This window comes from Henckelia pumila, unplaced genomic scaffold (genome assembly GCF_033568475.1).
Source record: "Henckelia pumila isolate YLH828 unplaced genomic scaffold, ASM3356847v2 CTG_461:::fragment_3, whole genome shotgun sequence".
Lineage (NCBI taxonomy): Eukaryota > Viridiplantae > Streptophyta > Magnoliopsida > Lamiales > Gesneriaceae > Henckelia > Henckelia pumila.
Window position 1 is genome coordinate 16026617 of NW_027331831.1, and position 12430 is coordinate 16039046.

Sequence of the window (12430 nt, forward strand, 5' to 3'; positions counted from 1 at the left end):
TTTATCGGAGGACTTGAAATAATTGTTTCAACTCATTTCAGGGAAGGAATTGATTCACCAATTGAAATTGTTGTACGAGATAAGCGAATAAACAAACAGAAAATTTATGTTATTCAATACTTAAATTTTATTTATATATGCAATTCGCAGTTTCTATTCAGGATAAGGATATTAACAGAGTTTTAACACTCGAATACCATTTTAAAAAAAAAGGATCTAATGAGATCAGAAAATGCACCAATCAACATACATTATGTTGTTGGGTTAGCATTATAAAACAGTGTGCATTCACACAATTCACAATCTAAAGAAATGATCGAGATCCCAACGATCTTTCAAGACATCACAAGGGTTGAAACACCCAAGAAAGTATTTATTGAAGAAATAAATCCCCATAAAAAGTGAAGTTCAGTTGACCTCCAAATAACAAAACATTCTTTACCAAGGAGATCATTATCATTCGCTAGAAATGATGAAGATATCCTTGAAAATATTGGAACAATGAATCAAAATATTCTTAAAATTAAACAAGCTATTGTTAATGAATCAACCTCATCATAATGAAATCCTTAATAAAATTAAAAAAAGATTTGGAAGAATTAGAAAATAAAATTAACAAGATCAATCTAGTAATACAAGAGTTAGAAAAGAATTTCAAAGAATATATTGACCTAGCCACGACTAGATTAATAATAGAACAAGAAAGACATGGTAATGAAATATTAAACTATCTTAAGGAAGTTCTTCCAATAGATAAAGGAAAAAGAAAACTGGAAGAAGAACCACCATTCAAAATTGAATCATGGTATAGAAATCCCCTTATTTATGAAAAAATTAAGTAATGGAGATGTTTAGTGAAACAGATCAATCTGATTATGAACAAATAAGAATAAATACAGAAGAACTATATCATTCTCATCAAGAAACAGAACAATATAGAGATATGGATATCTCAGAATCAGAATCAGAAGATGATTCTAGACCACGATTAACTCTACAAATAAATGTAAGCAGTGGTAGTGGCACTAAAAATGAAGGATTCGAATATAATAAAGACCAGTATTTCGGATCATATAAAGATGTTAGAGATATTCTCAAAGAATAAAAAACATCAGGATTTGTAAAACAAAATATTCTAGAATTAGGATGTTCTACTACTAAAGAAAGAAAATCAAGGATAGATCATTGGACAAACGAACTATCATTACAAATCCAATTAACAACACTATTAGATAAAAGTGAGAACGTCCAAGTATTGACCCATGGAATGATAAAAATGACATTGGTAGGAGCATTAAAAACTTGGGCTGAAAACCTGGTAATTACTAATCTACCACAAGGAATGACAGGACACCGATATTTCGAAATATTTGTTGATGCCTTGTACCAAGAATTTTTAGGAGTTTCTAATAGTGATGCTAATTTGGTAGCCAAAACCATAGAACAAAATAGAGCAATTTTTATTCTAGACAATATCAAACTCTGTAATTTATGTTATTTAGAGAACATTATAAATTGAGTATTTTTAATAAAATACCTAATATACCAATAAACAGTAAAGATGAATTTTTAACTAGTTATTACGCCAAAACATTAGGAGGATCTATTAAATTCATCAAAGATATAATAACAAAGAAATGTCACGAGATAACGTTAAATAAAAGAATTTTCAAATCCTACAAACAAAACAATAAACTCTGTTATGACAAAATGAAATTCACAGTAAAAGAATATGATTGTAAAACAGACATGCCACACAAACATCTAAAACGACAGAAACAGAATAAACCAAATAAACCTTATAAATCATTTAATAGGAAATTCATTCCTTATAAGGAAAAAAAATTCAAAAAGATTTTTTTCAGAAAACCTTATAGAAGAAAATTTTATAAAAAGTTTGATAACAAAAAACCACCTTGCCCAAAAGGTAAAGAAAATAATTGCACATGTTGGTTGTGCAATGAAGAAAAACATTATCCAAATGAATGTCCAAAATGAAACGAAAAAAAAAAAGGTTAAACTTTTAGAAGAATTATACAATATTAGATTTTATCCAGTTGAAATAATTGAGTTTTCATCTGATGATGAAAATATTTATTATCTTGATGAATCAAATGAATCAGATTTTGAATCCGACTCCACATTTGATAATTCAAGAGATAATAATGATTAACATTAAGACAAGGGCATTTTAGGAACAATTTAAGCCATAGGAAGTTCAAACAAAGTTTTAACCAACTAGGGAGCAAACAAGAAGTTAAATTTAGATTGGGGAGTGATTTGTAAGTTGCCCGAATAATAAACTTTAAAAAAATGGTTATTACTCATAAAAAAACAAAACATATACCCACATATATACCAGTTGTAACATACTGATGATGTTGGCTTTACGTTCATCGGAAAAAGCCTATAACCTCACAATTTAATAACCACTAATTTCCTTCCAAGTATATAAATGTAAACAAAACATCTACCCAAAATGTTTCATAGAAAAAAAAAAAAAAAAGAAAGAACAAGAAAACGTCATATTAAATTACGAGAGAACAAATAGTGAAATTCCCGGGACCACCCGTAAGAGGTGAGAACTTATAATTAAAGATGACAACGAGACGTATATGACTAAACCCAGTACCCATCCCGCGTAACAACGGGATGAATCTGACTAAACCCAGTACCAGCCCCACCTCCCTTTGGACCCACCTCGCCCCGTGAAATTGACGGTTCTAATTCGGATTAAACCCGTTGGACTCGTCGAAAATTAAATAATTTTAAATTTATTAAATTATAAAGTTTAAAAATTTAAAAATTAACAAAAATCATTAAATTTAATTTCAAATATATATTTATAATATTTAAGACAAAAAAATATTCTCACATTAAAATTTATCAATTTATAATTAATTGATATTTATTAGCCAAAAAACATTATAATGATACATTTTTATATCAAACGTATCATAATAAGATAAATTCATTTAAATCCAATAATATTATACACTTAAATTATAAACAAAATATTAATTATTTAGTATAAAAATATAATTATATATTATTAATATTACATATATATTTTGTATTTATATATATATATAGATTTGATCTCCTGCACCCTATGGTGCAGAAAATCTGTGTGCGACCAATAAAACCCGGGTGATCATCCTAGAGTACAAGAAATCTGTGTGCAAACACTAAAATCCAGTACACAGGTGATCAGATCTGTTTATATATATACATGTATATTTTAAATATATATATATATATATATATAAAGATATTTTCAGCTGCCCAACAGTATTTCTCCACCTCGTCTTTTAGTTGTTTTTTTTTATTTTTCGCATAACTAAAACACGGTACCGGGGTTTTAGTGGTTGAGGACGAGTTGGACATCATTGGTTGGGCAGCTGAAAATTTCTCTATATATATATATATATACACACACATTTTGGCAGGACGAGTTTGGCCAAACTCGGGACCCGCTTGTGGACAAGAGTGTCTACCATAGGGACTACTCTTAATTGTCTACCAAAGGAACCTACTTATAATTATCAAAGCTACACAACTAGCGACTACTCTTAATTGTCTACCAAAGGGAACAAGAGTGTCAACTGAATTTGCAGGTGGAAGAATTCTGGGCACCCCCTTGCCAGATCAAAAAATCCTATTCGAACAGGTGTCCAGAAGTTTCAATCCAACTGCTCTGAAAAACCAAGAAAGCATCGCCAAAAACATGGATACGAGTGTCAAAATGATGGCTTTGTTGTTGCGGCTGCTTACATGTCAATGGAAAAGCTCCTATTAATAAACCGCACAAGAATGCAGCAAGTTTTGAATTGTGCAAGGAGGTGATGCTGTAGTTCTCCATGCCACATTTCAACAGAAGCTCAAGTTTATCTGTGCTCTTTCTTGCTCTTTTTGAGCATCATTGACACGTTTTCAATATAACCATGACCATCTCCATTTCCTCCAAGCAGCCATTGCAGGGCTTCTCCTGCCGCATCCTTTTCAGCTTGCTTCTTGTTGTTGAAAGGCTGCCCCATTATCTGCATCCCGTTGAATTGCACAGTTGCTTGAAACTGGTGGTTCTTTAACTGAGTAGTCTTGTAGACTGGAGTAGCAGAGCCTGCTCGAGTAAGAAGCATCTGTAGCTGGCCCTTGGCATTATCACCCCCTGGGCCACTTTCTGACTTGTGCATCGAGGCAGGCTTTTGCGCTGTTGCCACAGTCGTGAATGACTTGGAGTGCTGTATTACCTGACGGTTGAACACAAATCTGCCACCACACTGGTCTTCTGAGATCAGCAAACGTATTGCAGACATAAGTTCGTGTTGAAAATGCATGGCCATCATGGGATTAAGGAGCTGAATACAGATATCATCACAATTATGTCAATAATCAGCATACACATCATTCATTCATCTAGGAGAACCACCTAGCAAAAACAGCAATCTATGTTGATGAACGACATAAACCATTGAAAAGATAAAGAATAAGAGACATTCTGATTTTGCTAAATTTTCACTCACTTTGGTGTTGATCAGTTCTTCAACTTCTCTCCTCAAGCTCAGATATAGATCAGCTGTAGCAGAATCCATGAAGAATTCCAAATATCCATCCAACATTTTCAAGTGGCCATCCTGCAAAGGCCAAAAACAGCTCTCAGCACCACAAGACTTGCATATATAAACTGTCCTAGACTCATAATCTTGAATATCAACAAAATACAAAAGTTTGGAAACGTAATATTCAAAATCGAGAATTTACCATATCCCCTCTTAAGATTCTTCCACCAAATATTAGCAGCATTGAATCAGACACCGCTGTGGAATCCCGCAGCAAGACCGAGTTGATCCTAATTTTTTCATTGAAAACAAGCCATGGATATGGTATTCTCGAGTGGCGTGCATTGACCGAGTTCTAAGCCAATTTAACAGAGCACAAGAAAAACCAATATCAGACTACATATTTAAGTTTTCAAAGCAGCAAAATGATACCAAGCAAGTGGAACACTTACAGAGGACATAAGCACATGCCCATCTTCCATTGTTTTCAGGGAGAAGGATTTGTCATTGTGCTGACAATGCATTTAAACCATGTCGTTGGAAATGATAGGAAGTAAATTTTTGTAAGCGCACTCTAGAAAACTAATCAGTCAATTGGCCGCACACACAAAATGAGTTAATAAATATCATTCTACCAAAAGGAAAACAAAATATCACAGTACAAAATTTTATCAATCAGATTTCCTAAACTAGCAACCTAATTAAGTAGTTATTAACCCAACATTAGCCTTGCACAACATCGAAAACCAGGAAGCAGGCTAGGAGATTAAATAAGAGGGAAAAAAAATGCATAATTACCAGATTATAGCTTACCACAACAGAGCAAATTCCAGGAAATAAGCCATAACAAATAATTGCGCGTACAAGATGCTCATCATAGCTCCAGACATTACATGTGGTTGGATTGCTGTCCACAAGACCAGTATCCTTAAGTAAATTGTAAAATTCCTTACGAAGAGAATCGATAGCAGTCATCGATTGTGCGGAAAGAAAACTGTTCCAGCAATATTCGTAAGCAGTGAGATCCCTATCAGCAACTTTCCAGCCTTCGTATGCCCGGACAAGAGCAAGATGATCACTGAAATCATGTGAAAATTGAGCTTTTGCTGCTTCTGCTAGCTAAACAAAAGAACCATATGTTACCAACAATTCTAGAAAATGATCTATTCAAAACAGAGAGCTCGCATAAATCCCACACAACCATTGACATATACAATAATTGTTAGAGAATTATAAAGAAAGAAATGCTCCATTTGTTTCCTCGTGGTTAAAAAATGACATGGCAAGACGTGAGGAAAATTTGTAGAATGTTTTTGTAATGCCAGCATCTTCTCAGGATCCCATACATGGGTTTATGCAAAACCAGGCATGCTCTTCTATTTTTATAATTTTTCTATTTCTATTTGTTTATGCAAGAATATGCCTTTCATTTGACTGTATTATTTACTGTCTCGATTTTTGGTTCAATTTAATTAATGTTTTCCCTAGAGATATAGAAGTCAACACAGCAACTAATTAATTCTTGATTTTTAGGTGACACATACATCCTTCTTGTCCAGTGGGGCTAGGAAAGGATCACGGACACTTAGACCAGCAACAACACTTAATATTGGGTCTAGGCAATTAAATATTGCACCAAGTAAAAGCATTTTCCCTAGTTTTGGCTCCACTGGAAGCATGGCGACGTAGTTTCCTGCAGAAGACAGAGCGAGTCAATAACAGAATAGAAATTTGTTGAGCATAAAATTAGGATGAGAAATCTTAGACTATTTACATACCCAAAACAGTCAAATTTTCATTCTCATCCAAGGCCCCAATGGTCTTTAGATAAGCAATAGCATTTTGAACCTACCATCAAAAGTAATGCAAAATGTTAAACGATGCTAGACTATGCAAGTGTAATATGCTTTCATTCATGCTTCTTATCACAATAATGTCTCATGAGTCATGACATACAGCCGATAAACATGTTCCAAGTGACAAGTAACAAGTATACCGCAAGGTACTCCGGTGACTGCAGAGCCTTAGATAAAAACTCAAAGATACTGCCAAGTTTCAGACTCTTGATTTGCAAACAAAGAGACTGTAAAGGAGTCCTTAAAATTTCTGGCAACTGATAATCTGCAAATGCATCATACACACATTTTGGATAGAGATGGTAACATATTCCTGGCTGCACGCGTCCAGCTCTTCCTCTTCGCTGGTAATAGATGGATTGTTAGATGGAGAAAAAGAAAAAAATACAAACAAATACATATGCATACATATATATATATATAGACATACACAACATATAGAGAATAATTAGTACAGAGAAACAATAGAAGTCCACATAGTTCACAGCACCTTCTTGCAGTGCAGATGATCAAATATCAGTCGAAGCATCCTGTCCTATGGTCTTCTTACCTCATTGACTTTTGTCCATCAATTTTTAAGGGCCTTTCCAAGGGAAAGTTGTACAGGGCATTCAGTAGAGGTTTTTGTAGGTTTACAAGAAAGGAGAGAAAGGGGGATAATCCATTTTCTTTATTCTCTACTTTTACATCATACAATACAACATTACTTAAAGAGACGAGGAGGGAACTAAGAAGGAAAGTGGATATAATCCCATATATGATGGGATTTATATCAATTACACAATTAATCCCTTATATCACGGGATTCTTACAAGATTATTATTTTAATTTACCAACAGTTTTTAATATGCATTCTTATCTACAAAATGTTAATTCTTTGTTTTAATGCTTTAATTTTTTCCTCAAAGAGTTCTCTAATTGACATACTTGAGTCTCATCTCCTTCTAGTTTCTAAAGATGAATTTTACCAACCACAGAAAGAATGATCTGGCATCATCATAAATCCCATTAATCGTAAGTTCCATAAATGCATAAATGACCCAACCCATTTAGTTGAAGACAAAAATTGCAGTTGCATTGACTACCATCCAATCCATGATTAAATAGTTCAATGCATACCTAATTATAGTCAAACAGCAGTTAGAAACCATGAGAAAGATTTTTCAGTGTTCGAAATTCCAAAATCATTTTAATTGACACCAAAATTAAGTCTTTTGCAAACATATGTTCAAACATTTGCGTATGATCAACAATGCAAACAAAAACGTTAACATGGCATTTACACACATTCAGGTTATATTTTAATAGTTCCGTGAAAAGGGCCAATAATTTTGAAATAGTTTAGGGTGGTTGAAGATTTGGTCTACTTTTCTAGAAGATAATTTTTATTGTTCATGTCATATCATTAAGATTTTGTTTGGTCAATACCATTAAATTATATTTAAATTGCTATTTGTATGCATGATAATAAAGAGTAACATATTTCAAAGTTTTAAATCATATGTTTAATTAAATTATGATATAATTATAGTGTGTTTAGGGAAGTGGCGAAAAAGTTCAATTAAATGTAAAGATTATGTTGGGAAGTAAGTCATAAAAATATAGAGTTATTTGCACCAAAAACCCCTGTGAAATACTGAAAATGCATACTTCTCCCCTGTGAAATTTTAATAGGCATCTTCAACCCTGACCTTTTATAAAATTAGCACACGCGCCCCTTCATATGAGCGATTGTTGCGCACGCGCCCTTATGCGATTGGGTCAATATTTTGATTTTTTTTGGCATCAAATACCCCTGTGAAATATTAAAATTACATATTTCACCCCTTGAAAGTATAATTTTTAAATTTATTCAACCCATAAGATCCAATTATAAAATATTTATCAAACATTTACATTTTATGAATTTTTATTTTAAATTTATTATTATTAATTAATTTGTTTCTAAAAAAAATATTATTACTTAATCTTGATATCATTATTTTATTAAATCACTTTGTGTTTCCAATTTCTCCATTAAACATGCATTCATAAACCCAACATGATAAGCTCATGCATATTACTTCAATTTAAGACTATATATGTTTGAACTAAAATCTAAATTTTTCGAAAATATGTATTGCACAATTTGCAGTAAAAAATAAAAAAATAAAGTGGTTATATAGTGATAAAATTTACTGTTAAAATATAGTTTTTAAATACTAAGATAAAATAACTAATATTTTTCATAGTTATTTAATTAAAAATATTATTTTATTCAATTAAATATAGAATTAATAGTAAATTTTATCATTATACAATCATTTTATTTTTTTTTATTATTTATTGCAAATTGTGCAATGCATATTTTAAAAAATTTAGATTTTGGTTCAATACTATATAGTCCTAAATCGAAAAAGTAATATGTTTGAATTTATCATTTTAATTAGTTTAATATTTTGGTACTTCTACGCATTTAAATCCTTGTTTATGAATGCATATTTAATGAAAAGTTGGAAGCACGAAGTACGTTTAATAAAATAATGATATCAAGATAAAGTAATAATATTTTTTTAGAAACAAATTAATTAATAATAATAAATTTAAAATGAAAATAAAAATTCATAAAATGTAAATGTTTAATAAATATTTTATAATTGGATCTTATAGATTGAAAAGATTTAAAAATTATAGTCTTAAAGGGTCAAATATGCAATTTTAATATTTCACAAGGGTATTTGGTGCAAAAAAAATCAAAATGTTTGTCCAGTCGCATGAGAGGCGCGTGTGCAACAATCGCTCGTATAAAGAGACACGTGTGCTAATTTTATAAAAGGTCAGGGTTGAAGATGTCTATTTAAATTTCATAGGGAAGAAATGTGCATTTTCAATATTTCACAGGGGTATTTGGTGCAAATAACTCTAAAAATATATTTCTGGGAAAAAGATTGAAAATGAGGTGATGATTTTCGTTGCTGGTTTTGTGAATAAAGAATGGGTTTGAGGAAATTAAACCAAATAAAAAGTTAGTTTTCAGTAATTTTTTGATAATTCATGCAGCCAGTAGCTACAGGATGTCATCTTATTCTAGAATAATTTCACCAAACACAAAAGGGTCTGACAGCAAGTGCAGCCACTTTAATTTTAGTACTCAACGGCACCATGGTAAACCTGCACAAGGCTTCTGGAGCTCAATGCAATAATAGGAGTTGTGCAGAAAACCATATGACGAAGCTACACTCATGCACACCTTTTTCACACTTTTTGCCTATTAACCAGTGAAATCAGGTGCCACTTTGCAATCTATTATAGATGTCACTACTCATCAAATTTAAAAATCCAAAGCTATAATGACCACAATAAGGATTTAGCTGTAACATTGCAATACTAAACAGGAAATGGTGGAATATTCACAAAACATCAAATTTAAAAATTCAAAGCTATAATTGGCCACATTAAGGATTTAGCTGCAACATTGCTATGCTATTCAGGAAAAGGTGGAATATTAACAAACATCTTCCAACATTTTAGCCAAAGGCAAGGCCAAGGGTAAAAATAACTGTCTTCTCATCTCTCATACTACGAATATACTGTTTATTTGTCAATGACGGGCCAGGAAGTTTCATTTCATAGCTTTTCCTACAAGTTAAATTCTATCTCATCAAACGAAGAAGACGAATGATCTAACAGTGCAAGGAAGAACCAATTAACAGTATGATCTGAATAAGGATTTGATGCTAAAGACTTGAGGGGATTTAAAACCAATAAAGGCTGAATGTATATACCTTTTAATTGAGATTAAATGCTGACAATGATTTATCTTACTAGTAGTTCAAACGCACATGAAAAATATTTCCGTATCTAATCCCAGCATCATTTCATTCTATAATGCATCTATTCATGAGCAAATGGTATTCTTATGTGATGAGAACCAAGTGGAACTACTTTCCATTAACAGTGGCTTACACTCTAGCCGAATAACTCATTACTAGCTTGACTCGGCTACCACGTCATTGCAACCTCATTTAAACGACAAGCCCATTAAATAAAGTGAGACATTTAACAACGATGATGTTTCTCATGCTCATCATCAGCAATAACAAAACAAAAAAAGCAACTCATAATGTCGACCCATCAATTTAAATTTGATACAAACTCAGTCCAGAGAGGGTCCTATCTTTCATTCTCCAATAAATGGAAAGAGAACAGAATATGGTAATCGTGTGTATGCCTCTTTGCTAATTATACAGTACTCGTCTAAAAATACAAAATTATGCATTTAGAATATCAGGCTAGTGTAGATGAGACATTTTTAGATGCTAATCACATTGCATAAAACCTAAAAGTTTTTGGTTTACATAAAAACCGATAAAATAGGACATGAGAAATTTCATAAATATAACAAAATAATTGGTAATGTTAGAAAAACAAAATGCAGATCCTTACTGATTCAAAATATCGACAAAGTTAACCTGGATAATTACGTACTTGTTTAGCTGTGGCCTTCGAAATCCAGGAAGGAAGCAGACAAGGGGTGTTATTCAGTGCATCGTATGATGACTCTTTTGCTTTACCGCAATCAATAACAAAAACCACATCGTCAATTGTAATGCTTGTTTCAGCAATATTGGTAGCTAATACGATCTTCCTTATTCCATCTTCAGGTTTGTCAAAAATCAATTTCTTCCGTCATTGCAGACCAAAACAAAATAAGAAAAGAATGAAGAGCAAAAATAAAAAATAAAAAAGCAATTAAAAAGGATAAAACATAAAGAGTTCATTTGAGCAAATGAACGAGGTAACACTATATCATGAATAAGATTAAAAAATGGATAGCTGCTGGCATTCAGGAGTAAGAAAAGACCTAATGTCAATCTGTCAAAATAGGAGTAACAAAAGGCAGTTAGTTATGAAATCTCAACTACTAAAGCTGTTGGAGAATATTGAAAATATATTCTGTTGTATTTTTTCCTTAGATAGAATAGGAAAGTATCTACAATATAATTTTTTTATTATTTACTTCCTTAAATTGTACGTAGACAAGCATGTATAAATTGTGTATCTTTGTTAATGAGATGTAAGCAAGAAAATTTTCTTTCTAATTCTTTTTTCATGGTATCAAAGCTGGCGATACTGCTGCCTTGTCTTTGTTCACTTTTGTCTTGTTTCACTGTTACAAAATGACCACCAAAGACGACTCAACTCTGGAAATTCCAGTACCCGCATCCAAATCCTCTCCTACTCCCTCGTTCGACAACCAGTCACTACAAATTACTCAGCACAAACTCAATGGTGTAAATTTTCGAGAATGGTTTCAGTCAGTGATGCTTGTCATCAAGGGAAGAGGAAAAGTTGGCTACTTAACGGGGGCTATCAAGGCTCCTGGAAAAACAACAGCTGGATATAGCACTTGGGAAGCTGAAAATTCAATTGTCATGGCGTGGCTCATCAACTCTATGGAACCAAGCATCGGTCGAACATATCTTTTTTACCAGACTGCTATGGAAATCTGGGATGCAGTCCAAGAAATTTATTCTGATCTCGAAAATACATCTCAATGTTTCGAGATTCGCTCAAAAATCCATAACACCAAACAAGGTGGTCTTGCTGTTACTGAATATTACAATTCCCTCATGGAATTGTGGCAAGAAATTGATCTTTTTTATGAAAGTGGATGGGCATGTCCGACTGATGCAGAGAAGTACAAAAAAATGCTTGAAAAGGAACGCATATTTGATTTCTTGCATGGGCTGAATCCAGACTTAGATGAAGTGCGTGGGAGGTTACCGGGTATGAAGCCCTTCCCAAGTCTGCGTGAATCGTTTGCTGAAGTGAGGCGAGAAGAAAGCAGGAAACGTGTGATGCTCACTTCCTCACAGCAAGACTCACAACCTTTGGAAACTCGAGGTTCTGCCCTTATGACAAACAAACATAACAATGGTCGACACACTTCGTCTTTTGACAAACCTGTGTGTGATTATTGTAATAAACCATATCACACATGAAACTTGTTGGGATTTGCATGGAAAACCTGCT

The 12430-nt window shown here is 32.7% G+C and overlaps 1 protein-coding gene across 4 annotated transcripts in view; it reads right to left on the reverse strand.

Annotated features, from left to right (window-relative positions):
• Positions 1 to 3263: 3263 nt before the first annotated feature.
• LOC140871448 (DExH-box ATP-dependent RNA helicase DExH5, mitochondrial-like) overlaps positions 3264 to 12430 on the reverse strand; it is a 40098-nt gene continuing 30931 nt past the window's right edge. For 3 of the 4 annotated variants that reach the window (XM_073273970.1, XM_073273969.1, XM_073273967.1), the window contains 9 exons: positions 10883 to 11077; positions 6556 to 6759; positions 6338 to 6407; positions 6104 to 6252; positions 5373 to 5678; positions 5012 to 5071; positions 4762 to 4914; positions 4524 to 4634; positions 3264 to 4358 (listed from right to left, as the gene is read on the reverse strand). In XM_073273970.1, coding sequence (XP_073130071.1) covers positions 3888 to 4358; positions 4524 to 4634; positions 4762 to 4914; positions 5012 to 5071; positions 5373 to 5678; positions 6104 to 6252; positions 6338 to 6407; positions 6556 to 6759; positions 10883 to 11077 — 1719 coding nt within the window. In that variant the 3' untranslated portion in view covers positions 3264 to 3887. The remainder of the gene's footprint in view (positions 4359 to 4523; positions 4635 to 4761; positions 4915 to 5011; positions 5072 to 5372; positions 5679 to 6103; positions 6253 to 6337; positions 6408 to 6555; positions 6760 to 10882; positions 11078 to 12430) is intronic. The other variant, XM_073273968.1, reaches the window with a different exon arrangement.